Source organism: Gadus macrocephalus, chromosome 1 (genome assembly GCF_031168955.1).
Source record: "Gadus macrocephalus chromosome 1, ASM3116895v1".
Lineage (NCBI taxonomy): Eukaryota > Metazoa > Chordata > Actinopteri > Gadiformes > Gadidae > Gadus > Gadus macrocephalus.
Genome location: NC_082382.1, coordinates 21532429 through 21559082, shown reverse-complemented (window position 1 = coordinate 21559082; position 26654 = coordinate 21532429). Strand labels below are relative to the sequence as shown.

Below are 26654 nucleotides of genomic sequence, written 5' to 3'. Positions count from 1 at the left end.
CTTCAGCTAGAATCGCTAAAGAGTAAAGGATAAATGTTACACACGAGGCCTGTATTACAATGACGTTGATGTATCAATATAATTAAAATAAATAAAAAAGGTGTTAAGAAATTATGTTTATTAACACCTTTGGACAAATGTGGCTAAAGGCTACGCATTATAAACACAGGTCAGGCTGTTTCAAAAAGTGTTTTGTAGTGTGTCGGGTTACTGACCTGGTTTGGACAAAAGTATCTAAAGGCTGAATGGCTACGCAGTAAAAACACAGATCCGGGCGTTTCAAAAAAGTGTTTTGTAGTGTGTCGGGTTACTGACCTGGTTTTGAACTTCAGGAATACACCTCAGACCCTTTCCCCGGGCTGACCCTGGGGGCCCAGTACGCAGTCACCGTCATGGCTATCCCTGCCCCAGAGAAATGGGACAAGTTCTTCTACACCAAGATCTTCTCCACTAACAGTAAGAGGACACATCTCTGCTTCAACACAAGGCCTACTGCTGTCCTACTGTACGACATGTGTTATATGTACTGACTATTTATTATTATATACCTGACATGTATTAAAGTTGTATTTCCATCGCTACTGATATGACAAGTGTTATCAACAATGTTTGTGTATTTTACCAAATGTGTTTTATGTAATTTACCAAACACGTACGATTCAAAGCAATGTGTTTCATGTATTTATAGCGTGCGCAAAGAAGCATGGAATCGACCGCTGCAAAAAAGGTACGCTAGAAATCCATTATTATAATTTAAAAAAAATTTTTAATTTAAATGAAAAGCAAGAAGTGAAGGGTGCTGACTTTTAAATTATAAATGTATGCCTCAAAACGTGAACTATTCAGTTTTTAATGGTTCATCGGGGGTCTCTGGAACTCGTAGACTGGTACCCTGAACAGATCGCGCTGAAGCAACAGAGGGCGGAGGTCACCGTGACCTTCAACCTGGCCCCGCCCACCCTGGGCGTCAGGAAGTACTTCTCCTGGTGCTACGGGCCCACAGGAAAGACTTACATGGGCATCACACCTGTAAGTCCAGCCCATCACCACACACTTGTCGTATGAAGTGCAAAGAAAGATAAAAGTTGCGTCCAGTCAAAACAAGTCTGCTAGCGATCACTGGTGTGTTCAGATACAAGCAGTAAATGCTAAAGACAATTCTGAGTATTTTTTGCATAATCCACCTCAATCCTAACTTTGCGTTTCATCTTCCTCCTTCCGTAGGATTTCTCTAAAAACAAAACTCATTGCAGTTTCCTCCTAGAGGGCCTGAAAGAAGGAACTAACTACACCTGTGAGGTATGACCTGTCATTGTGATCAAACAAAACGGATAAATAAGTTCACTCTTGAATGTATTTTTTTATCTTAATATATATTTTTAAAGTTTACAATATTTACGATAGCATACAAACCTTTGTACTGTGTGTGTGTGTGTGTGTGTGCGTGCGCGCGTGTGTGCGTGCGTGCGCGCGCCTGCCTGTGTGCATGAAGTGTGGTACTGTAAGCCCTGGGACTGTCATTGTGACAAAAGTGTTCTGTGAGTAAAGATAACCCTGAACGCTTGTCCTCATTGTCGTCCTCACAGATTGCAGCGGACGAGGTGGATGCGGTGAGGGCCTCCTTTGACTTCCAGGTTGAGCCGGGGGAGCGAGGTAACGTCCTGTTCGACCTCATGTAGATCATCCGGAGAGAGAGAGAGAGAGAACGTGACAACGGCTGCGGTCGGTCGGTGAGATATAAGAGCAGAGAGCGAGAGAGAGAGAGCTAGAGCAGAACCAGCAGACCAAGGCTTTGAATTGTGAACGCTTTTGGACAACCCAGACAATTATCCTCCCTCTGTAGTCCACGCCATTATGAAGGGTTGCATTCACGCACCTGTGACTGACAGGCAAGACGGAATCCCCCCCCCCCCCCCCCCGAACCAAGATCACCTGATGGTCACAAAGGAGCCCGGAGCAGTCTCACAACAACGTGGGGTCAAACACGTTGCATGAGTGCCATCAACCAAAGCTGACATTTCAAAGAGCCTTTCACACGAATAGCTGAAGATTGTGATCATCTGTAATGGAGCACATCCAATATAGCTGATAAATCATACCTACAGCTACCTGAGGCACTTTCACATGTGTTCATTTTTTAACACTTGTCATCGTGGATGTTTATTTTTTTTTAATATGCTGACGTACATTTCTTGAGTGCAAGGTAGACGCCGGGGGGGGGGGTTCTTCTGTCTGGCATCGAGGTGTGGTAACCCCTGTTTGACAACCCGCCGTGTTAACAACCGACATGTCTTCTCTGCAGACGCAGCAGCGGGCGGGACAGGCCCCCGGCCCCTGGCTCTGGTCCTGCCGCTGGCCCTGTCTCTGGGGGTCCTGGCTGCCATCCTGCTGCTCTTCTTCTGCCGGAGGCCCACCCTGTGGAAGAAGAAGGCGGATCTGAAGCCAGGTACCAGAACACAGGAAGACTATTGCCAGACCAAGCTCAGTCATCGACTGCACGTTGGCATGGGGAAGCTGCTGTCAGTTTCTTCAGCACAAGAGGCGGGATCAATGGGCCTAATTCAAATGACTCTGTGCGCAATTGGCTGCTTGCCGTCCCTTGCTTGTCGTCATTGCGTTGAACCAGCCAATAGCGCGCCCGGGGGGGGGGGGAAAGCCAGCTTGGTGATTGGCTCCCGCAAAAACTTATCGAAACTAGAAAGAAATGTGTTGCTGTTCTCCAGACCCTTCTGCAGGGCGAACTCAAACCGCCGGCAGAATAGGCGGGGCCACCCAGTCTAATATAGACCTGCACTTCATGCTACTTTGCAATGTCTGGTTGGGTGAGATAAGGTAGAGTCAGGGATCGGTTACATTTTATAGGGGCGGGGTGAATGCTAACGCCAGTGCCGAATAGAATGACATTCAAAGTAAGGATACATTTAGTAAATAAGTATGTTTAACTAATAACTAATATTGACAAATAAAATTGAACAATAATGTTGTCGGTGATATTGAAAGTGATGATGCTTACTAAATTTGGTTGGGTTTTACTGGTACGAAAACAATAAAGTTAAATTGAATCAGGTTGAACAATAAAGGCACATCTGTCACTGCATCAGGAATAGGGGGGACACTGCTTGCTAGACCTATTGCAAAATGTAAAGTATAGAAATCTGTATGGATATCTAACAAAGTAACATTAGAAAACAGAAGGAAACTCAGTTTGGCCTCCTCAGGCTAGCCTTTCAATTAATTTTGATCCTTAAAGTTTATTGTTCTCTTAAATGTAATTTTTTCCATTTCTTTATTCATCAATATTTGGAATATTTTCTAATATTTTCTAGGCTAGTCTCTCCATCCTCCTCGAAACACGTATGACAAATTAATGGCTTTTTTAACGTACTTCTGCTACTTTCTTATGAGTCATGAATGTTTTGGACGGTTAAACTTTTTATGTCGTTTGGCCTTCAACGCTAACTACTATAAGCTGCCTTTATGAATGTCAGTCTGCGGTCTGTGATTGACACTCAAACAGAATAACAAGGGGTGGAACTAAACTGCAAATAACAAGTTTTTTCTGGTCTCCGAGCAGATGTTATTGTGGAACGACATCAAGACAAGACCACACAGGAGGAAGTCCCCTTGTTGCCAGAGGGAGGTGTGACTCCGCCCCGCCTTCTGATTTGCTACTGTGGCAAGGATGGCCCCGCCCACGTCAGAGCTGTCATGCAGCTTGGGGCTTTCATACAGCAACACATGGCCACTAAGGTAGACAAGTAACTACCTCTCCATGCAAACCGTTGGTGTGATACAATGGCCAACCATAACAAAATGTTATGGTTGAAAACAAAAAAAAAAAGAAAACATGAAACAGAGATTCACCTTCTTTTTCGCTCTCTGTCCACTCCATCTGTGTCTGTCTGGTCCTCTGTGTCTGTTTCTCTTTCTATCGCTCTCTCTCTGTCTGTCTCTCTCCCTCTCTGTTCTATTTCTGTCTCACTCACTCTCTCTCTCCCTCTCTGTTCTATTTTTCTCTCTCTCTCTCTCTCTCTCTCTCTCTGTCTCTGTCTCTGTCTCTGTCTCTCTCTCTCTCCCTGTCTCTCTCTCTCTGGGCCTCTGTCTCTCTCTCTGTCTCCCTCTCTCTCTCTGGGCCTCTGTCTCTCTCTCTCTGGGCCTCTGTCTCTCTCTCTCTCTCTGTCTCCCTCTCTCTCTCTCTCTGTCTGTCTCTCTGTGGGCCTCTCTCTCCCTCCCCCCCTCCCTCCCTCCCTCCCTCCCTGCCAGGTGTGTCTGGACCTTTGGGACACTCTCAACCTGGCAGAGGAAGGCTCCGTCGGCTGGCTGTGCAGGCAGCTCCAGGAGAGCGACTTCGTCATGGTGCTCTGCTCCAGGGGCCTCCACCACCGTCCCCTGGCTCCCAGCCGCAGCAACGACGGGAACGACAACAAAGAAGAGGAGGAGGAGGAGGAGGAGGAGGAGGAGGGGGGGGAGGAGGGGGGGGAGGAGGGGGGGGAGGAGGAGCGAGGGCTGATCTGCCTGGCGGCCGTGGCCCTCATCGGGGAGGAGGTGGGCCGGGCCCGGGCCCGCGGCAGAGACCTGTCCAAGTACATGGCGGCCATCTTCCCGCACTCGGAGGAGACGGACATCCCCCTGGAGCTCGGCCTGGTGGCCCGCTACCGCCTGCCGGGCGACCTGCCCCTGCTCTTCTCCCACCTGCACGGGGTCGCCCTGCACGCGCCCGGCCGCTACCTGGAGGTGGAGCACCTGTCCCGCGATGGGCTGGCCCGGGTCCCGTCCGGGGCCGCCCTGCTGCGGGCCATCGCGGAGGCCGGGTTGGCGGGAGAGGCGGCGACGGCGAGGGTGGGGCAGGGGGAGGAGACGGTGGAGGAGGAGGAGGAGCAGGAGCAGGAGCAGGAGCAGCAGCAGCAGCAGGAGCAGCAGCAGCAGCAGGAGCAGCAGGAGCAGCAGGAGCAGAAGGGACAAAGGGGGTGGGAAGAGTGGGCCGCCGTAGCGGTGTGAGGAGTCCCAGGGCCGATGCTCTCGGCACCGCGACGTCCGCCTGGTGGCTGGGAGGGCGCGCGCGCAAAGGTTTATTGAAGCTGGAAGTTTATTAAAGGGGACATGTTGCACCACCGGGTGTGAGTGCGACTAGCCTTACAAGCCGTTTCGAAAATCTGCCCCCATATGACGTCACTAGTGGGCGTGTCCACCTAGATTGTAAGGCGAATCACGCTCACACCTGGCGGTATAATATGTCCCATTTAAAAATAAAGAAATGAAGGATGGCTGGGACATCTTAAGTATACAGTATACCTGCCAAAGTTCTCTTGTGCAAAACAGTGCAACCTCCTTTACCCCCCCCCCCCCCCCCCCCCCCCCCCCCCGAGTTATTCCTGTTAAAATAGAATGAGTATTTTGTGCTATGCTTGGAATGTACAACGTTTTATAACCTCTTCATAAGCTCTCTTGTGTACTCAAGGCATTTTAACAATAATATATATAACACAGTCGTATTGCTGTGTATTTTCATTAAAGGCACCCAGTGCAACTTTCGAGGCTTAAAAATAAACATTCAATTTCTAGTCTTTTTTACACGTAGTAAGTTTCAATAACTCCATACCATTACATACCGACATTCAAGCAGCAAAGATGAGACGTCGTTGTGTGGTGAGAACTGATACAAAATCGATAACAACAACAATGCCGCCATTTTCTTTATTTTTTGTAACCTACAATAAATAAAGCAGGCTTCCAGCCAATGGAAAAATGGCTTCTCCCCACCGGCGATTGTTGTTGTTTACGATTTTCTATCAGTTCTCACCACACAACGACGTCTCATCTTTGCTCCTTGAATGTCGATATGTAATGGTATGGAGTTATTGAAACTTACTACGTGTAAAAAAGACTAGAAATTGAATGTTTATTTTTCATTGAATGTTTACATAAAGTTGCACTGGGTGCCTTTAAAAGTTCTCCGTGCATGCGTCGGTCATATAGCCAAGTAAGAATGAGTATACAATTTAGTATTTACGTTGTGAGAAGTTGTGTGCAAGCGAATGTAAACAATTCAACTGTTGAAATGGTGATCTTAAGGTAAGCCAGTTATGATAAATCGGCTTTTTGAATGTAAAACGCCCACATCTTACCCCATGTAAAAACTGGCTGATGCTTATCTGATCTAGTCGGTCTTAACCATGTACAATTGTAGTAGTTTGAGCTATTTAAACATATATATTTTTGTAATATTCATTTCATGTTTATATATGTACAATAATACAAATAAAATGAAAAGCAAGACTGTTTTTATTTTCTATTCCTTCCTGCTGTTGCGCATCTTGGCATGGAGCGGCTGAACGCTTTTCCATTGCGGTTCCGAGCGCTGGTTGCAAGCTGTGTTGCCATGTTGGATGTATATTTCTATTACAAACAACTCCTACAAACTTGAGAAACAGGCTATTTGAGTGAACAGGCTTATTGCATACCTAATATCATGTAGTTAACATTTTATATGTGATGTGAAACACGTTATGTGCTAGCTCTCCATATTTATGTTTCTGTGAATACGTGATGTTGCAGCGAAAATCTGGCAACCCTGGCTGTAGTCTCCTTCGTCGCTTCCTTGCTCAGCTTTCTCTTGACGAAGTTGACGGGCAACGTGGAAAGATGGTGCTTGATTTGGACCACTTCAGGACCGATAAAGGGGGTGACCCCGAACTCATCAGAGAGACACAGAGGAAGAGGTTTAAAGATGTGACCCTTGTAGATAAACTCATCGCTGCAGATACAGAATGGAGAAAATGTAAGTGGTAAATTATCCTGTACTTCCGACAGGAGTTGCTATCGTTAACGCTAATAGCTATTGTTAGCCCTCCATTGAATTAGAATAAACACAACGATTTGTCTGTAAATTCCCCAAATTCTTTGTCTTCATGCAGTAATTTACACCCGCTTACCTCGCACACAGAATGGCAGTCCCGTTGGATCATTTTGACAGGTCTAAATAGTAGCGCTTAGCTTTAGCACCGACCGGTCCTATTCGCACCGGGTATCTGATGCAATCCCCAGCAGCCCCAGCACAGCACACACTCACTCTCACCCTAGCGCTGCACTTCATCGATCATAGCGTTTTCGTTTCTCATGGGGTTTAAAAAAAAAAAAAAATGAAAGATGCAGTTTATTGTAGGAGAAATAAAGTTGTTTCATTTAATAATGCCACCTTGATATCTATGCCCAGTGCAACATGGGCGCGTCTATCACAACTTTACAATTGCATCTACAATATCAAATGCACCACTGCAGCGATTTGATGTTGATTCCTTACAGGCCGCTTTACGGCAGACAACCTCAACAAGATGAAGAATCTCTGCAGCAAAAGCATCGGCGAGAAGATGAAGGTACGGTCTTAAAGGTGTCAACTGTCAACCCCGCCCAACACCAAGATCAAACCACCAGTGTTTTTATTTTTTTCTGTATAAATGATCACCTTTTAACCTGTAAACATGGGATTGATATTTTCACAGAGTGTATGTGAATACAGTCGAGTCAATTACATTTGTATAGCCCTTTGACACACACACAGTCTCAAAAGGCCTCACAGGTCCACATCATACAACAGCCCCGATGACTAAGGGCGTGAAAACCCCCCAAAACAATAGTTCTTTAAGGTTTTTTAATTTCAAACAGTTGTAGTCTCATACGGATTCACAGGCACATAACATAAAACACTCACTGCCTAACCCTAAGCCACTCTTTAGCGCAAATAAAACCCCTCCAAACCCGGAGTGGAGAAATCTTGAAAAGAAACACTGAAGAGGGATTCTCGAGTCCAGGAACTAACCATTCCTTCGAACTAACCATTCCTTTTTCTGCATTCTCATGCAGAAAAAGGAACCGGTTGGGGAGGACGACTCTGTACCGGAAGTCGCCCAGAACGTCGAGGCTCTGACAGCTGAAACTTTATCGGTATGACCGCACGACACACACACACACACACACACACACGCATTGAACAACATGCGCAGACATGTGTTTGGTCGTACTGACTGTTACTCTGCTGAACAGCCCTCAGCGACGACAGGAGGACTCCTATAGTTCTCCATTATTAGCTCTTAAATGTCTTCTTCGTATCTGTATTGTTCGCAGTGACTTCTGAATAATGGCGTCTGCTAATAAATAGTACTGCGACAAGGAAATGGATGGACAGAATAAACAAAACCGTCATTCAATTCCATTTTATTGCATAGCACTTGATCACCATTACAGTCTCAAAGGGCTTAACAGTCCAAATTATTGAAGACACCCCCCTTGACCCAAGCCCTCACAAGGGCAAAGAAAAACTCCCTTAAATCAGCAAGGCAGAAATCTTGAGAAGAAACGCATAGTCATCAATTGTAATTGTTTTTTGTTACTGCTACTACGAGAAGTGTGTGTATGTATTTATGTATGAAGCACCCGACAAACACAAAGGCTATTCTCCGTGTTTTCAAAGGCAGGCATCACGTTTAAAGGACCTTTACCTCCAGGGTAACCCAGACAGTATCCAGGACTTTGTAGGATTCAAGAGCACCTTATCGCACAAGTCATGATAGTGATTTGCTTTGCTACTTGCACTGACAACAACTTTGGATCAATAGTAATAGACCGTATTCTATCCATGCATAGAATGCAGGTGAAGCGCTTTGAGGGGCACTGTTGGCTGATATGAATAAATGTATGCCTTCTGCAACTTGCCATACTGCTAGTGCTTGCAAGAATAGTCCCAGTTGGAATTGAACCTGCAATCCTGGTAGTATTAACACAGCGCTGTACCAGTTAGAGCTACGGTAGGCAATTTGGATTGAGGCAACACTTGATTTATAGATTCCTATCAGGTTGTAAATATAATATCAAGTATTCTTAAATAAATTGTGTATATGTGCTTTGGCAGGCATTGAATAGTGCACACAACATGTGTTTTCATGTGCAGGTGTCATTTGATATGGATCTCTAGGCCTTGTGTGTGTGTGTGTGTGTGTGTGTGTGTGTGTGTGTGTGTGTGTGTGTGTGTGTGTGTGTGTGTGTGTGTGTGTGTGTGTGTGTGTGTGTGTGTTACAACTTGACGTAGTTCTGTAGCCCTGACTCAGTGTTTGTGTCACTACCTGACGAGGTTCTGTCGCCCTGACCCAGTGTGTGTGTGTGTGTGTCATAACCTGACGTGGTTCTGTAGTCCTGACCCGTGTGTGTGTGTGTGCGTGTGCGTGTGCGTGTGCGTGTGCAGGCGCTGACGGTGACCCAGATCAAGGCGGTGCGGGTGCTGGTGGAGGAGGCGGTGCAGCGGGCCGACGTCGACCGGCTGAAGTTGGAGGCGGAGCGCTTCGACTACCACCGCGAGATCGGCAACCTGCTCCACCCGTCCGTCCCCATCAGCAACGACGAGGTGAGCCCTCTAGAACACCACCCACCACCAACACCACCACCGCTCATAGCGCCGGTCGCTCAGCAAGCGCTGTATCCATCGGTGTTATCGCTGCTGGTCTTTGACTGCTTTTGTTTTATTTATTCGCCGTGATTCCGCGGTTCATAGTCTCAAAGAATTACCAGGAGAAGTTATTCCCTTTAAATAGGAGTTTGGGAATGCCAGAGGGAAAGGACATCTAGTTTAAGTCCGATAGCATAGTTGGCGTTTCTGTATACTTCAATGTAATGACCCTCAGTTAGACTTAACGTGTGTGTGTGTGTGTGTGTGTGTGTGTGTGTGTGTGTGTGTGTGTGTGTGTGTGTGTGTGTGTGTGTGTGTGTGTGTGTGTGTGTGTGTGTGTGTGTGTGTGTGTGTGTGTGTGTGTGTGTGTGTGTGTGTAGGACGCAGACAACAAGGTGGAGCGGACCTGGGGCGACTGCAGTGTGCAGAAGAAGTACTCCCACGTGGACCTGGTGGTCATGATTGACGGCTTCGACGGGGAGAAGGGCGCCATCGTGGCCGGGAGCCGGGGATACTTCCTGAAGGTACGGTGGGCGACGGCGGCAGGGTGTGACCTGTGTCATGGTCATACCTGTGTCAACGTGTGACCTGTGTCATGGTGTGACCCGTGTCATGGTGTGACCTGTGACCTATGTCAAGGTGTGACCTGTGTCATGGTGTGACCTATGTCAAGGTGGTGACCTGTGTCAAGGTGTGACCTGTGACCTATGTCAAGGTGGTGACCTGTGTCATGGTGTGACCTGTGTCAAGGTGTGACCTGTGTCAAGGTGTGACCTGTGACCTATGTCAAGGTGTGACCTGTGTCAAGGTGTGACCTGTGACCTATGTCAAGGTGGTGACCTGTGTCATGGTGTGACCTGTGTCAACGTGTGACCTGTGTGACCTGCCTCATGGTGTGACCTGTGTCAACGTGTGGCCTGTGTCAACGTGTGACCTGTCTCAAATGAGCACAGAGCATGTATGCGCTTGATTCGACTGAATGTTTGATCTAATAGAGATAAAGTGTACGTACTTGCCTCTCTCAAAGTGGTATGCACAATTGAATGCTCATCCATTATCAGTTTGTGTATGGAATGTGCGAAGTCCATACTTGTACTTGTTTACATAGCAACCTCATCGAACTTTCGATTGGCACGTTACAATTCGTTTAAGGCTAAATCCTCTTATTGAAGCTGTGATGTACAGGTAAAGACTTGTGTATCAGTGTTGAATTTCTAATTGAGATTGATTTCGGTGAATTACAGACGTGAATACGACTTCACATGCATTTTTACACCTTAATTGCCTGGGGGTATTCCTCCCTTATTATTAATGAAAAGTTTACCACCGTCTTTGGCCCTTTTGTTGCTTCTTTTGGCACCCCCACTTGTAGAAATGCCTGTGTATTACATCCTAGAATTTCATTGGATGGTATTTTGAAATAGTGTGTGCGCCTGCCTTGCCTTCAGAGTCCCCTGGTGTTCCTAGAAGATCAACAACATTCATACACGTACTTAATAGTCATGAATAGGGATGCACCAAATATTCGGCCACCGAAAATGTTCGGCCGAAAATGGCCCAAAACATCATTTTCGGTTTCGGCCGAAAAAAATACACCGGACATTTTTATTTTTGATTTAAAAAATTTAATAAAAAAATTGTTTTACTCATTTATTTAAAGGTACATTGTTCTTAAATTCTAGAAGGTCTGCTGGAATAGAAAACGTTCAGTATTAAATAAATATTTAATATTTCCAGTGGACTGAAGTAAACATTGCTTATCTATCCAGCACAGATCTAGGTGGACACACCCACTAGTGATGTCATATTAGGCCGATTTTCGAAACGGCTTGTAAGGCTAATCACACTCACACCTGGTGGTATAATAAGTCCCCTTTAAAGCTAAATGAATGAAAAACAGCAAAAGCCACATTCGGTATTCGGTTTCGGCTTTCGGCCAACTGTTTCAGTATATTCGGTTTCGGTTTCGGCCAAGAATTTTCATTTCGGTGCATCCCTAGTCATGAATTAATTAATTAAAAAATTAAATAAAAAAAATGTTTTACTCATTTATTTAAAGGTACATTGTTCTTAAATTCTAGAAGGTCTGCTGGAATAGAAAACGTTCAGTATTAAATAAATATTTAATATTTCCAGTGGACTGAAGTAAACATTGCTTATCTATCCAGCACAGATCTAGGTGGACACACCCACTAGTGATGTCATATTAGGCCGATTTTCGAAACGGCTTGTAAGGCTAATCACACTCACACCTGGTGGTATAATAAGTCCCCTTTAAAGCTAAATGAATGAAAAACACAGAGCACAGAATGAAAAACAGCAAAAGCCACATTCGGTATTCGGTTTCGGTTTCGGCCAAGAATTTTCATTTCGGTGCATCCCTAGTCAAGAATTAATTAACCACATTTAAAAACAGCAACAACCAGTATTGTACCGAAGTACTTAAAACCATAAAACTTGGAACGATAATTCAAACAACAATTTACAGCCCGGTGGGAGACAGCCCGATGACAAACACAGAAAACAGTAATATAAAATAAATGTGCTTTTGAGATGTGTGGTTGACCTTCTGGTCGGGGTTGTAGTTGTAGTGTCTTAGGGAACGACCCCTGCTATAAAGTAACGTGTGTGTGTGTGTGTGTGTGCCTTGCCTTCAGGGACCCTTGGTGTTCCTCGAACAGGCTCTCATCAACTACGCCCTGAGGGTCCTCCACGGCAAGCAGTACACGCCGCTGTACACGCCGTTCTTCATGAGGAAGGAGGTGATGCAGGAGGTGGCCCAGCTCAGCCAGTTTGACGACGAGCTCTACAAGGTGTGTGGGCGGGGTCCGCCAAGGCTTCCCCTCTCCCTCCTTTCACACACAGGGGGGCCCCTTGAGGTCAGAGGGTCGCCATTTTGATATGGAGGGATATTTGGAACAGGTTTTGGGTAGGGCTGCTCGATTAAGGAAAAAAAATCACAATCACGATTATTTTGGTCAATATTGAAATCACGATTATTCAAACGATTGTTTTTTAGTTTGAAAACATGATGCATTTATTCAGCCTTTCTCTCCAAAAGATAACCCTTTGTAATTGAGAAGTGAGAACACAACTTTGAAATTTCCCCCCAAAAATACCCCAAATAAATAAATAATAATTCTTTGTTGATTTAAAGAACTACAACCGTTGCACTTGTTGTTGTTTTTGGTCAACGTCGCAATCACTTCGGCCCCGTTTACACGAAGGAAAAACGCAGATGCCCATTTTTGGCCGAACATTTTCAGAAGGAGTCAAAAGGCTGAAAAAAATAAACCGAAATTTTTTTTTTGTTGATAAAAAAAAAAAGTGCTTTGACAAAAACAATATCAAAGCACATTATATTCAGGAGCACTGAAACAGCAAACCTTCCCCAGCCGGACCACGTTTATCATCATATTATTACCCCCCCCCCCCCCCAGGTGATTGGCAAGGGCAGCGAGAAGTCGGACGACAACTCGGTGGACGAGAAGTACCTGATCGCCACGTCGGAGCAGCCCATCGCCGCCTTCCTGCGCGACGAGTGGCTGAAGCCCGAGGACCTGCCGCTGCGCTACGCCGGCTTCTCCACCTGCTTCCGGCAGGAAGTGGGCTCCCACGGCCGGGACACGCGCGGCATCTTCCGCGTGCACCAGTTCGAGAAGGTCAGGGTTCCCCTCGTGGGTCGTGGGTCAATGCAGCCTGTTGGTTGTTCTATGAATCAGAATCAGAATCTCTTTATTGTCATTACACAAAGTGCAACGAAATTGGGGTAGAGGCTCTCAAAATAAGTGCTTTTAAAACAAAAACTAAATGAGAAAATTAGTGTATTTTTTGAAAATAAATTTAGAATGTTGAACTCAAAAAAATATATACATTTTAAAATGTCAGCCAATTTAAAAGGTCAGATTGGTATGATAATGCAGTCATTTATAATCCTGCATTATTTAGAGAAATAACAGCTCTGGGGTAGAAACTGTTTTTAAGCCTATTTGTTCTTGACCTGATTGCCCTGTAGCGCCTCCCAGAGGGCAACAGTTCAAACAGGTTATGGCCTGGGTGGGATGAGTCTCTCAGGATGCTATGAGCTCTCCTGAGGCAGTGTCTATTGTACACATCCTCAAGAGAGAGAAGAGGACATCCAATGACTTTCTGTGCCGTTTTTATGGTGGTGGCGCGTTGTAATACGGTGTCACTCAGTCTGCTGGTCAAGGGGGGCGGCAGTGGCTCTGGAGGTAGAGTAGGTTGGGCTGGTGAGCCGAAGGTCGCTGGTTCGATTCCCCGGCTCCTCGAAACCCGAGTGTCGCTGTGTGTCCCAGAGCAAGACGCCACACCCGAAGTGCTGCGGGCGGAGAGGTGTGGTGGCCCCAGTCTGTATGAGCTATGGAAAGGAATGTACGATGGAATGTACGATGGTAACCCACCGTTACTCCTGAGGAGACTCAAGTTAGCTATACAAAGGAATCAGGATGGTAACCCACCGTTACTCCCGAGGAGACTCAACTTCTTTTCCTTTTCCTTTGTGTTCAACATTCATTTGAAGTTATAAAGTTTGAAGGTTGCGGATCTCTTCAGATTCACTGTGGGTGTTTGCATGCCTTACCGTTCCATGCACTACGTGTTATAGTACGATCGTATCCGTTCCTCCAAACCCGTCCCGACACTAACCCCAGAACAAACTGAACAACGGTCGATGAGAGATGTAACAGGTTGGATTAAACCCAACGAGCTGTTTACAAACCCCGCCTCACTAAGATAGTGCACGTTCCCGAGTGAAGCACGCCTGTTGTTTGTTCCGCGATGACTCATCGAGTGGCGCCCGCCCTGCCCCGTGGATTTGTGTTCAGATCGAGCAGTTCATCTACGCCTCCCCGCACGACGACAAGTCCTGGGAGACGTTTGACGAGATGATCGGCACCGCGGAGGAGTTCTACCAGTCGCTGGGGATTCCTTACCGCATTGTCAACATTGTTTCTGGTAGGGCACACGGGCTAATGACTTGCATGCACGCTTGCTCCGACACGTGTAATAACCACACACAAAAGACCACACCTTGTTTATGCATTCATAAATGCAATTATCAGTCAAGTCAGGTACATTTATTAATAAACCGCATTTAAAAAACAACAACAAGGGTTTACGGAGGTACTTGAAGTGCTACAACTTCAAACACAAATTAAAAGAACAATTTACAGCCCTAAATGTGGTGAGAGACAGTCCGATGACAAACACAGAAAACAAAATAAAATAAATGTGCTTTTTAAATGAATGGTTGAACTTCTGGTTGTAGTTGTAGTGTCTTAGGGAACGACCAGACCACTGCTATAAAGTAACGCGTGTGTGGGTGTGCGCGTTCCAGGTGCCTTGAACCACGCAGCCAGTAAGAAGCTGGACCTGGAGGCCTGGTTTCCAGGCTCGGCGGCCTTCAGGGAGCTGGTGTCCTGCTCCAACTGCCTGGACTACCAGGCCCGCCGCCTCCGCATCCGCTTCGGGCAGACCAAGAAGATGATGGACAAGGTGGGGGAACCGCAGGCCGCTGACACACCCAGGGTCTGAAGGGCTCTGCACGCTCCTCCCCGATTGGTCCTCGTACTTGAGGCACACGCAATGCGTCGATGTTGGAAACGGCTTTTCGATGTTACCACGCAAGGTGTCATGACACCAAATGTACACTTGATGGGGACGTATCAAACCACAAACAACCAGTATTTTTCAAACAGAAACTGGTGAAAACTGTCCTTATCTTTCATTGACGGAATGCCACAACTCATGAGTTATTCTTTTTCAAATATGCTTGCACTTGTGTAGATATTTCCTTAATAAGGATGAATGGGAAACCTAAATGTGTGTGTGTGTGTGTGTGTGGACGTCCGCAGGCCGAATACGTGCACATGCTCAACGCCACCATGTGCGCCACCACCCGCGTGATGTGCGCCATCCTGGAGAACTACCAGACGGAGGAGGGCATCGTCATCCCAGAGCCCCTCCGTGCCTTCATGCCGCCTGGTGAGTCGCACGTCGTCGGCCTCCCTCCCACGCTGTGACCGTCTGGGGGGCCGATGAAGGAGCATCTGATCTGATCCTCATCCATCCACTGCAAGCGGGAATAGGTTGTTGTCCGCGAGTGGACTAATGCGCGCAACGTGGAGATTTGACCATCAGGGGGTTAGACTGTGAAGTCAGGGGCAGGTTATTAAAGAGGAGAGCTAAACATTTCTCTTCACCGAGTCCTTCGACCCCCCCCCCCTTTTCCCCCCCTCCTTTTTGTCAAGCGACCCCGGGTACGCTGAAAGGCACCATATAAATTCAAGTTATTATTAACCCAGAACTTTAAACGCTGGGATTCAAACCGGGATTTGAAACAGAGTTAGGGTTAGTATTAATCTGTAGGCCTTTTTCAGCTGGAGTTTAGATTGGCTATCCTCTAAGATCCAGAGCCATAGTCCTCCTATCCTTGCGTTGAAACACGTGAGCAGACCACCCACCAGAAACATGGGTATGTTGTAGTACTGTGTATCACACCCCCTGTCCCTGTTTGACCTGCGCCCCCCTCCCGTCCGCAGACATGGCCGAGATGATCCGCTTTGTGAAGCCGGCCCCCATCGACCAGGAGACCACCAAGAAGGCCAAGAAGCAGGAGGGGGGCAAGAAGAAGAAGCAGGACCCCCAGGACCTGCCCGCCGACGTGGAGAACATGTCTGTCAATGACTCATAAGACCCCCGCCTTTCACCACCAACCACCACCAACCCTCCTCCTCCTCCTCTTCATCATCCTCTCGTTGGAGGAGGACAGAGTAGAACCCCCCCCACACGCACGCACGCACGCACGCACGCACGCACGCACGCACGCACGCACGCACGCACGCACGCACGCACGCACGCACGCACGCACGCACGCACGCACGCACGCACGCACGCACACACACACACACACACACACACACACACTGGCCCGACGTTGTACCATGTCAGCCGTGCTTCTGAGGAGACCACTGTGAACTCCTCCATGAGTTCATTGGTGCCGTCAGGGGATGCAAAGAGGGCTCTACTCTGTCCTACTCCTTCGATACTTTGCTCGCTCGTCTCAATACTTTGCTTGCTCGACGCCATCTTCCCCCCCCCCCCTCCCCGGCTGCCCGATCCACACTCAAAAACAAGCAGGGAAACAGGGCACCTCAGCCCGTTGGCTCTTCTCCACACCGACCACTCTCTCGCTAGCTGTGTACAGTCCAGTGTACAGTATAAAATGGTACAGCGGTCAGCAGGTTAATTATGGGATATTCACGAGATCAACCAACAGCAGCTGTCGACGCTTCACATCTCCAGCACAGGGCCATTCAGCTGGCCGATGGCGCCATCGGTGAAGAGCGGCGAACGTGTCAGTTTGTTCACTTTGGCGATATCGGGCTGTATGATGTATTCACTGTGTTTATTGCTAGTGTATAACTCCTGGATATAAAGGTGGCCTTGGTTGTTCTAGGCTGCTGGCTTTGGGCCTTGGGGGAGATCTCTTCATTCATGTTTGCCAGCAGTTGTTTTTCCATAGTATATCTATGATTGATGCATTGACATGTCTAATTGCTAGTATATATAAATATTATTAAGCATTATAGGTGGATCCTGATAAATACATTAAAGATAAACGGTGGATCAAATAACCTATTATTTGTTTGCCTTTTTGTATTTGTCTTATTTATTTGAAGAGCATCCAACTGGAATACGGAGCAGATCTTTAATTCGTTACGGTGTGTTATCACTGATCCACATCAGGTGTTCTTGGTTTGGCTCTGTTGAGTACCCATCTGGCACCATTGTGTCTCAAAAGTGTATTCACGGTACAACGAGCTTCCAGCACCATACTAATGAAATGAAACCTGCATCTCCTGTCCGTGTGAACTTAAGATGGGCGTGGTGTTCAGGCTCTAACGTGTGTCGATGTGTACTCCAGCATCTTCATGGTTCAATTAATGGTGTGATTATATTACCCAATCCTATGACCCTCACCAAGAGGGTCACGAAGATGGGGGGGAATTAATTGAGACCCCTGGGTGTTCGTTGTGATGAAAATACTCGCCGATATTAATCTAATGCACACGTATGGACCCAATCCAGTGCTGGTTTTTATTTAGAAACAAGAGCCAAGCGGGTGTCCCTCTCTAAACTTACTTTATGAGAGCAGAGATAAAGACAAGCAATAAGGAACAAACGAGCGGTTACTGATTACCTCCGGTAGACTTTAAGCTCGTCCTTCCGACGGAGAAGAAAGTGGCACAGGGAAGATATCGGAATAATTAAAGCCTCAAAAAAGGTAAGATCAATATGTTTACCACCTATCCGGGCTGTTACTCATTCTATATGTGTAAGTAAATCTATCTCACTAAATTAGATATATTATATATAGATATGTGACTTATCCTGCTGTTGTTGGTGGTTGGTAACTTGAGTCTTGTCCGTTTGATGGTTGGTTATTTCTTCTCCTGATGGTCATTGTGACGGTTGTGTGTCAGACTTCATCGTTCCTCTTCAAACCACCCAAACCTGACAATGAGTGACAACGAGGAGGACAATGAGATCTCCTTTGCAGTAAAGGTATCAAAAATATCTTTTGGTTTTACAATGTCGTTACACCTTTAAATATTTGTTCTGTTGTTTGTCTGTTTGTCTAGTTATTGTAGTCTAAAAGTCATTCGGATCTTCGTGACAATCTTTTTCATTGAGAGTGTGTGTGTGTGTGTGTGTGTGTGTGTGTGTGTGTGTGTGTGTGTGTGTGTGTGTGTGTGTGTGTGTGTGTGTACATCGATGTGTTTGTAGCTGCTAGGGAGGGTGGAGGTGCTTCGGTCGGATGGCATTCAGGTCCTGGCGGAGGCCGTGGAGAGTGTAAAGGTCAGAGCCTCCCATCTGTACATCACAATGTGCTTGCTCTATTCATTATACACACCGAGCTTATGCTGTAAATTCATAACCATTCATCATACAGCTCTATATTTACAGCTACCATGACATGAGTCTCTAGTTTATCGTTCATTTTATTGTGTTTATTGTTGAACTATCTTGATTTGACAGTCAAATTAAATTATTGCGTGTGGAAACTCAACGTCGAACATTGAACTTCCACTTTGAGAGAACGAAGTGTGTCCTTCGGTCTAAAATACGCCGTTTGGTATTCTAGAAGTCTGCTTTGCTGCACACAGCAAAATAAACTAAAGCGGTGGATTGGCTGAAACAGTTTTCTTTGTGTGATGTCACCACCCGACCCACAGAACTCAGATAAAGACTCTGTGGAGAAAGTGCAGAAGAAGAACAAGGTGCATCTGTTTCTGTCCTCTAGCGGGATAGACATCCTGGAGAAGAAAACCAAAGTCAGTGACGCACACAGGCCCGCACGCATAGGCCCACATCCTCGCATGCATGCCTACACACACGCGCACACACACAAACAAGCACATAAAAACACCCACGCAATCACATAAACACACAATCACGCACTCACACTCAAATGCGCGCACACACACACACACACACACACACACACACACACACACACACACACACACACACACACACACACACACACACACACACACACACAGACACACACAGACACACACACACACACTCTCCCTCATATTTAGTAAACTGTCCACCTGTTGTCCTACTCTCTCTGCTCATATTTAAAACACAGTTAGTTGTACACCTGTTATTCTCTTCTCGCTCATGTCCAGTATTTGCTGTACACCTGTCCCCCTCTCTGTTCATGTCCAGTATATGCTGTACACCTGCCCAATCTCCACCGTCTCCTTCTGTGGCGTCCTCCCTGCCACTCCCAAAGTCTTTGGCTTCGTGGCCAAACACCCGGCCTCAGACATGTACCACTGCTACCTGTTCCAGAGCCAGAAGTTTGTGAGTAGCCATGGCAAAATGTCTCACCCGTCGACGCAACCAAAGTCTCTTTTGGATGTGGATGATTGTTTAGGACTCCATGGACATGAGTCCAATGTTATGCATGGTGTTAATATATGTGTTTATAAGTTCTTGAAAACGGTCTAATAATGGTGAAGGAGAATAATACATTATAAGTGAGGTCACTGGACCTTATCAGTCCTGTACTGAGCTTCTAAAATAATGTCTTTCTCTCCTCAGTCCCACACTCTGGTGTCGCTGATCGGCGATGCGTTTCGAGTGGGGAAGAAAGAGGAGAATGTCAGGGGCCAGCGAGACTTGATCGTGGAGGCCCTCAGACACAAGGTTGGCTGGAAGATCTTTCAGTGTTGAATAAAACAATTTAATATTTATTTAATCAAAATCAATATTTGATTGCATGAACCTTTATCCTTATAAATTAGGTCTTATGAAATGACCATATAAATAGAACAGCAGCCTATTTAGATTCATTCTTTGTGTAGAACTAACTACCACTTTATTTATTGTGCTTATTCTCTTTAGAACAAAGTCCTGCAGCGAGAGAATTCTGAACTGAGACAGAGGTTGGAAGAAAAGTAAAAGTAGGTAGAAATTGTTCATACAGTAGTGCTGATTTAAGCCTCCCAGTTGTTTTTAGTATTTTTGTATTCATAGCACCGACACACACTTTTCATTTTGTGATAAAGCCTACACTTTCTGAATTCTGATTCTATGTATTTTTTTTTTATAGGAGCTGTGGAATCTCCCCAAAGAAAATGTTGAAAACAATACCACATCACCATGGATAAAGAATAATTAGAAGCTTTCCAGTATTTTGAGTTGAAATAAAAGTTATAATGTTTTGTTATTTCAATTAAAAATTATTACTGTTATCTGTGCGTCAAATATGAGTCTCCCACCGAACTTCAGCAGTCAACAGGTGGCAGCAGAGTAAACTGTAGTCCATGCGGAGCTGATGTTTACACTAGCAAGGAAGAAGGAAGTACACACTGTACCACATCCACCACATCCACCGAAAGCCATCATGTCTCGAAAGCTTTAGTCCTGTCAGAACTGCGGTATAACTAAGTAAATAAACAAGGGCATGGGACGATTACTTTGTGGATCCAAAAGGTAAAGAAAAAAAAAGAAGAATGACGTCCAAAACTAAATAAACGTAGTTTTCCTCTAAGCTAGCTCAGAGTTAATACAAGTGCGTCTGTTGTGCACTTTCTGCCCGACATGGTTGCTTTAATATCTCTGTCAGCAGCACCCCGGGTCCTGTGGCCGAATTATTGACACAATTCTGCTTCTTATCACGGCGTCGATTTTTTTTAATATATCGGCTTGGGGACCTGTCTGAATAAAAAACCTACTTCCTGTTCCTAGATTTTGCATGAACCGCTAGTTGTCGCCGTCCGAAGGGAATAAACTGGCTTGATCGTCAGCCATGGGCGCTCGGTGGTCCCGCAGCTCCGTCCCGCTGGCCCTTATCCCGCCGGGGGAGGACGCGGCGTCCCAGAACGGCGAGAACAAAGACGAGGATGCAGACGATGACTCGCTGAACGGCCTGGACCGACAGGATGACATCGCCCGGTTCCCCTACGTGGAGTTCACTGGTAGAGACAGCATTACCTGCCCGACGTGCCAGGGCTCGGGTCGGATACCCTCCGGTGAGTTGGACGGCCAGCCAGTGTCTTACTACAATTTCATCATGCCCCAATAATTCACACTATAGGTGAGGTACTTTGGGCCATAGGTAGTTGTCTTAAGGGGGTGCAGTGCTCCGAGTATGGGTATAGAGGGTTCTTTTCCCAGAGGAAAAATCCTTGGCTTGATTCCTGACATCACTAGCCTACTGAACAGTCTCTGTGCTGGATGTTGAACCTGCACACAAATGTTTAATAAAGATTAAGACTGGATTTGAGCAATAGATCAGCGATACCTTTCTGTATATATTTAGTGATAAAGTAGGAGATTTATGATAAAGTAATAGGGAGGCAGCCAAAGTAATTGTTCCTAAATCAATTTAATTCAATTTACTTTACGGAAATTACTGAACAGGAGTTACACTGTAACTTTTATCTCCTAAACAACCTTAATTTCTGAATCTATGTAACATTTCAGAGCAAGTGAACGAGTTGGTGGCACTGATTCCTTATAGTGACCAAAGACTGCGGCCCCAGAGGACGTAAGTAGATGTTTATTTTATTTCAGCTACCTTGTCTGCGCGCTTCCAACTTAAAAATCCATACAACCCAGAGAAATTATGTTATTAAATTAAGACGATGGATTGACATGACAACAAACCGTCATGTATCAATGTATAGCCCATTCATCGGCTTCTATAGCAGCTCATAGAGCCACTTTGTGAACGACAAAGTGCCATTGCGCCATTCTTTTTGCTGATACCATAATGAAATCCTACACAGGAAGCTGTACGTGGTTCTGTCCGCCGTGATGTGTCTCTTGGCCTCTGCCCTGGTGGCCTTCTTCCTGTTCCCACGTTCCGTGGTCGTCGTGGACGAAGGGATCCGCTCGGTGACGGTGCACTTCGACCACTCCGGGACCAGGGTTCTGATGAACATGACGGTACCGGTTCTGTTGTAGCTGCTGGTTCTGGGTTGTGGCTGTTGTAGGCTTAAGGGACTCCAAATCCCACAATGCAGTGTTTCAGGGTAGGCTGTGAGTAGGGGGTTTGACTGTCTTGCGAGACCAAAAGTTCAACCATATCCGTAATGTTATGTCTGTCACAAGATAAGACGTTTCTGTATCATTCCCAGATGGGAACTTTGAGTTTCACAGCAAAAAGCATAGGCCTGTAGTTATGAAATGAGTTTAAAACATAAAAAAAAAAAAAAAAGACTACGTTATTGAAACTCCTCACTGGATATTATATTATATATTATTATCGTTTTTATACTATATGATTTTATGTTATGTTTTGCTATTATTATTTTGTATACTTACAAAATACAAAATACTTAATTTTCAATGCTAAATGTACGGAAAGTCAGACTAAATGTACGTTTGACATGCAAAATCAGACCTTTGAATGCGATGTCTGTGGATATCAAATATTGTGTGTGTTGTCGCCCTCCCTCAGAGCTCGCTGAACTTCACCAACTCCAACTTCTTCTCTGTGCTGGTGAAGAGCCTCAGCTGCCAGGTGCTGTACATGAAGACGGTGGTGGGCACCCAGCAGCTGGACGACGTCATCACCATCCAGCCGCTCAGCATGAAACAGGTAGAGGAGGGGAGGGGGGGGGGGGGGGAGGTAAGGTTGGAAGACGGGGAGAAGTCTCTGATCATTGTGGGGTCAGATTTCTTCCATATTTTGGCCTTTCACACCGCCGCAAAATCTGAGCCCGTTCCGGGCAAGTTCGGAGCTAGAACCAGTGTTTTGGTTTCACATCGCCAGAGAACCGGCTCCGGCCTGTAAAACCGATTCAACTCCAACCCCAGGATTGAACTGGGCTAGAACGAGAACTGCCTTTACGCCAGGGGCAGGGGGCGGGGTTATCCTTACCTTCATAAACAGGAAGACCAACGAAGAGCGGCATTTTTAAAAACACAGAAGTAAACAATGGATATTGAAGACGAAAACGCAGTGGACCGTGGAGGAGACAACCTGTCTCCTTGGATTCTGGTCTTCTTCCGAGGTCCAGAACAAGTTAGAGGGAGCAACCCGGACAAAGGCTATCTTCGAGCAGCTGCAGCCGTTTGCAGTGACGTGATGACGTTGCTCTCGCCGGCTCCATGGCTGGCTCTGGCCCCAACTGGTTCATAACTGGGATAAGGCTGGAACCAGTTTTGAACTGGCCCTAGCACCAGCCCGGAACTGGCTCTTGGTTCTTTTTGGTGTGAAAGGCCTAATTGTTCCGGTATAAAGATGTGTTCCTCCCTCTTCTTCCACCAGGTGAACTACACCGTCAGCGTGGTGATCGGGGACAGCGCCCCCTATGTCTAGTAAGTTGTACTTCAGTCTGGGCAATGCTGGTGAATATACGACATAGCAATGGTTACTGCTGACAGGCCCTGGGCCTGTCAGCAGTAACCAAAACAGGAAGGGAAGTAATGAAAGCCTTGAAACCCTTGTGGTTTTATCGGTTTTGTTGGTTTTGTAATTTGTTGACTTGACAACTGATTTGTGACATTCTTTATCTAATGTGTTTTCAGTTTCTTCTGCACCATGCCCAGTATCAAGGTCCACAACATTGTGGTTTTTACCCAGTGAGTATTACACGGTCTCTTTTGACTGGTGGGGCTATCCCAGTTCCACTTTCTTCTTTTCTTCCTTTAAACAAGCAAGGTTTTAAGTCTCATCTACAGGGACTCCCACAGACTCAAACATAGAGAACAAATACATATTTTATGCACTTGCATGTAGGCGTGGTTGGTCAGGAATCCAACCCAGGACATTCTTTGAGTTATAGTAGTCGATAAGAGGTGTCACATCTTGGGAGAAGAGTGAAGTGGCTGTCTGATGTTTGAATCTCGGCCAGTGGGTTCTGAGTTTTGGTCCCAAATGTCCTCAGACCTACCTGAAGGCAGTCTCTCTCAGTTTCAATGTCGCCATATATCTGTCAGTGCGGTCCAATATGTTCTAGGGCTGCTGGATTATGATAAAATCCTAATCATGATTATTTTGGTCAATATTGAAATCACTTTGTAACAGAGAACTTCGAAATTTCCCCTTTTAAAAAAATTCACAAAATGTTCAAGTAGAAAAGGTTCAAACAGAAAATAATGTACAAAATATGTAACCAGCTGCTAAAAAAAGATATAGAAAATCGTTTCAACTCGGTTTATATTGGTTTGGAGTTCGATTGACCCAAAAATCTAAAAAAGGGATCTAAATTCGATGAATTGCACAGCCCTAATATGACTCAACATATGTTTGTGGCGAGCGGCCATATCGCATGCACACAACATCCCGTGACTCTCCGGGTGCGTGTCGCCCTCCCAGGACGTCGGTGAAGACCTCCAACCTGGTGCGCTCGTCCCAGAACAGCCTGGAGGCCTACCGCTACATCGACTGCGGCAGCAACTCCACCTACGCCCAGCTCTCACACCACCGCTGGCACCGCCACCCGGGCCGCAGCAGCCCTCCGTCGCAGCCCCCCCTGGCGCCCGACGCCCTCCTGCCCAACGCCTTGACGCCCAGCCCAGGACCCCCGGTCTCGTAACGGGGCTTGGAGGAGGGGGGGGGGGAGGAGGAGGAGGTGTAGATCCACTGGACTGGAGCAACACTGGTAACAACGCTTTTGCTCACGGCGGTTATAGTATTTATTTATTCTTGTTTTTGGTTTTTTGAGGGTCCGCGCAAAGTGTGTGTGATGGAAAGACGAAAAAAAAGCCTATTGAGTTTTGATATTGAGTTTAACTTGCACTATCGGCGATTAGCTTTTAGTTGCCGCTTAGCCATGGAAAGTCAGGTTAATAGCGTTGCTTTAATGTGGCTCATTTGAGGCACAGCTAGGGCTTTCTGGGGAGGTACATGGCCAAGTCTTTATTTTTTTATTCTGAAGGGGAGTGGTAGGATTACTTTGAAACCCTAAGTTGTACTTTAATTAACAAAAAGAACCAGCAAACGATCTTCCTCTCGGGTGAACTCGGAAGGACGTGCTCCATTCCCCTCGGTGGATAGTGTGTTTCCCTCAGGCCCGTCCATGACATTCCCAACATTTGGGCAGCCATGGTGTTTTCATTGGCCACAATGGCATCTCTCTATGTCAGACTGCTCTAGCAACAAGCTTCTGCTAGTAGGCATGACAAGTAACAAACAACCTCCTTCAACAGAGAGCTGTTGTTGTTGAGCGTTTATCGAAACGATTGGGAGCAGCTGTGTGGAATTTGGCTTTTCGAGACAATAGACAAATAAGTCTTTTTTTTTTTTTTTCAATTCAAATCTTCTGGACTTTAAATTGGAGATAGTAATTTTGCTGTGTAACACTTTTTTCACTAAGTTGACACATGACCGTTAAGGTTAATCTTATTTGTTTGAGGTGTCAAGGGTCACTGGAGATAGAGATAATAAACAGTCTACCTCTTGCTGATATCTTTTATGTATTTAGACAACTGAAGGACTTAACGATTACCTTGCTCCTCACTGTATTCTAATGTCACAGAAAATAACGTTGATAAGCTCATCTCTTCCCTCTCACCTGTACCCACTAACTCCCTCTCCACTTAACCCCTCTGCACCATGACCTTACCATGCTAGCCGTTTAATACTTCCTTCAACACAGCATTTAAAAATAAGGGCTTTTGAAGTTTTTTGATATTTTGACTGAAATGAAAACATATTTTTACTAGGCCACAATTTTATTATTAAAATCATATGACCCATGCCAATTAAGGGATAGGGATTGGGATAAAATAATGAAATAAGAGTTTCAAGATTTGAAAGTTCACCCATGGATGATATGATGCATCTTTTGGGCTCTCAGCCTCAAACGTTTGATATATTTCACCAAAAAAGGAAAAACAAAACCTATTAATTGCGGTTTATCTTGGGACTTTTATTTTGTTTTAAGTGATGGCGATTTGCATATGTTATTTTTTTTTAAATTTCAATGAATGATGCTTTAATAGAGAATGTTATTTAATATCATTGTGGTGTTGATTTGTTGCAAAATAAATAATTAAAGGGAATTATGAACTAATTGAATTGACGCTTCTGTTGTGGAAATTATCTTCTGAGAGTAAACACATGTAACTTCTTATTATGTCAAAGCCATGATTAGAGTTGATTTAATTCAGCTGAATGTGAGAGCGAACCCCACAGCAAGCTTGCCTGAGCAATTGGCAAGCCTACAAACATGGGTTGTCGGCATGCGTTCAACATGAAAGCCTATCTCTTCAATATGACTCAGATGACAAACTGTGAGAAAGGCAATAGCAAATCATAGGCTGTGAACCCAGAGAACACACATTTTACAAAGCTCACACAATATTCAAGACAAGCAAATATTCCACCATATTCTACTCTTTTTATTTTAATTTAGCGAATCGATTTATATCATTAACACTATCTTAACAACGTCTTAGACACTATCTAAACTACAAGATCTGCCTGGTTAATGTCTAAACGTGAATCCCAACCCATGTTGGGTGTATTGTGATCGAGATTTGGTATGGATTGAGACAGGATGCTTTACTTAAGAACCGGGTGGAATCTGTCGACAGACCAGCGTGTTTCTCCTTGGGTCATGTTACTAGAGCAGGACTCACCAGAGAAGAAGCACCTTAACCCTATTCTCAGTCTGTGGTATTCTGCAGTGGTGATGCTACACTCATTCTACAAAGAAGTGCTTAG

At 45.7% G+C, this 26654-nt stretch overlaps 4 protein-coding genes across 4 annotated transcripts; all 4 read left to right on the top strand.

Moving 5' to 3' along the window:
• Nucleotides 1-49: 49 nt before the first annotated feature.
• si:ch211-207e14.4 (interleukin-17 receptor D) lies at nucleotides 50-6276 on the top strand. The gene is made up of 8 exons (XM_060058342.1): nucleotides 50-456; nucleotides 689-727; nucleotides 884-1029; nucleotides 1225-1299; nucleotides 1587-1653; nucleotides 2303-2446; nucleotides 3575-3750; nucleotides 4264-6276. The coding sequence occupies exons 1-8, from the start codon at nucleotides 393-395 to the stop codon at nucleotides 4996-4998; spliced, it is 1446 nt and encodes a 481-aa protein (XP_059914325.1). The 5' UTR covers nucleotides 50-392; the 3' UTR covers nucleotides 4999-6276.
• A 327-nt stretch (nucleotides 6277-6603) lies between these two features.
• Nucleotides 6604-17091, top strand: sars1 (seryl-tRNA synthetase 1). Its single transcript, XM_060058144.1, has 11 exons — nucleotides 6604-6778; nucleotides 7303-7373; nucleotides 7861-7941; nucleotides 9236-9394; nucleotides 9817-9960; nucleotides 12094-12249; nucleotides 12877-13098; nucleotides 14281-14410; nucleotides 14793-14950; nucleotides 15310-15439; nucleotides 15997-17091. Exons 1-11 carry the CDS (start codon nucleotides 6643-6645, stop codon nucleotides 16146-16148), a joined length of 1539 nt encoding a protein of 512 aa, XP_059914127.1. The 5' UTR covers nucleotides 6604-6642; the 3' UTR covers nucleotides 16149-17091.
• Nucleotides 17092-17244: 153 nt separating this feature from the next.
• On the top strand, nucleotides 17245-20226 carry LOC132462903 (PTB domain-containing engulfment adapter protein 1-like). Its single transcript, XM_060058687.1, has 8 exons — nucleotides 17245-17741; nucleotides 17941-18022; nucleotides 18245-18316; nucleotides 18694-18792; nucleotides 19196-19333; nucleotides 19574-19678; nucleotides 19877-19935; nucleotides 20085-20226. Exons 2-7 carry the CDS (start codon nucleotides 17978-17980, stop codon nucleotides 19931-19933), a joined length of 516 nt encoding a protein of 171 aa, XP_059914670.1. The 5' UTR covers nucleotides 17245-17741; nucleotides 17941-17977; the 3' UTR covers nucleotides 19934-19935; nucleotides 20085-20226.
• A 45-nt stretch (nucleotides 20227-20271) lies between these two features.
• On the top strand, nucleotides 20272-26006 carry tmem106c (transmembrane protein 106C). The gene is made up of 8 exons (XM_060058610.1): nucleotides 20272-20467; nucleotides 20723-21006; nucleotides 21461-21524; nucleotides 21766-21925; nucleotides 22440-22580; nucleotides 23253-23302; nucleotides 23513-23566; nucleotides 24303-26006. Exons 2-8 carry the CDS (start codon nucleotides 20784-20786, stop codon nucleotides 24520-24522), a joined length of 912 nt encoding a protein of 303 aa, XP_059914593.1. The 5' UTR covers nucleotides 20272-20467; nucleotides 20723-20783; the 3' UTR covers nucleotides 24523-26006.
• Nucleotides 26007-26654: the final 648 nt, after the last annotated feature.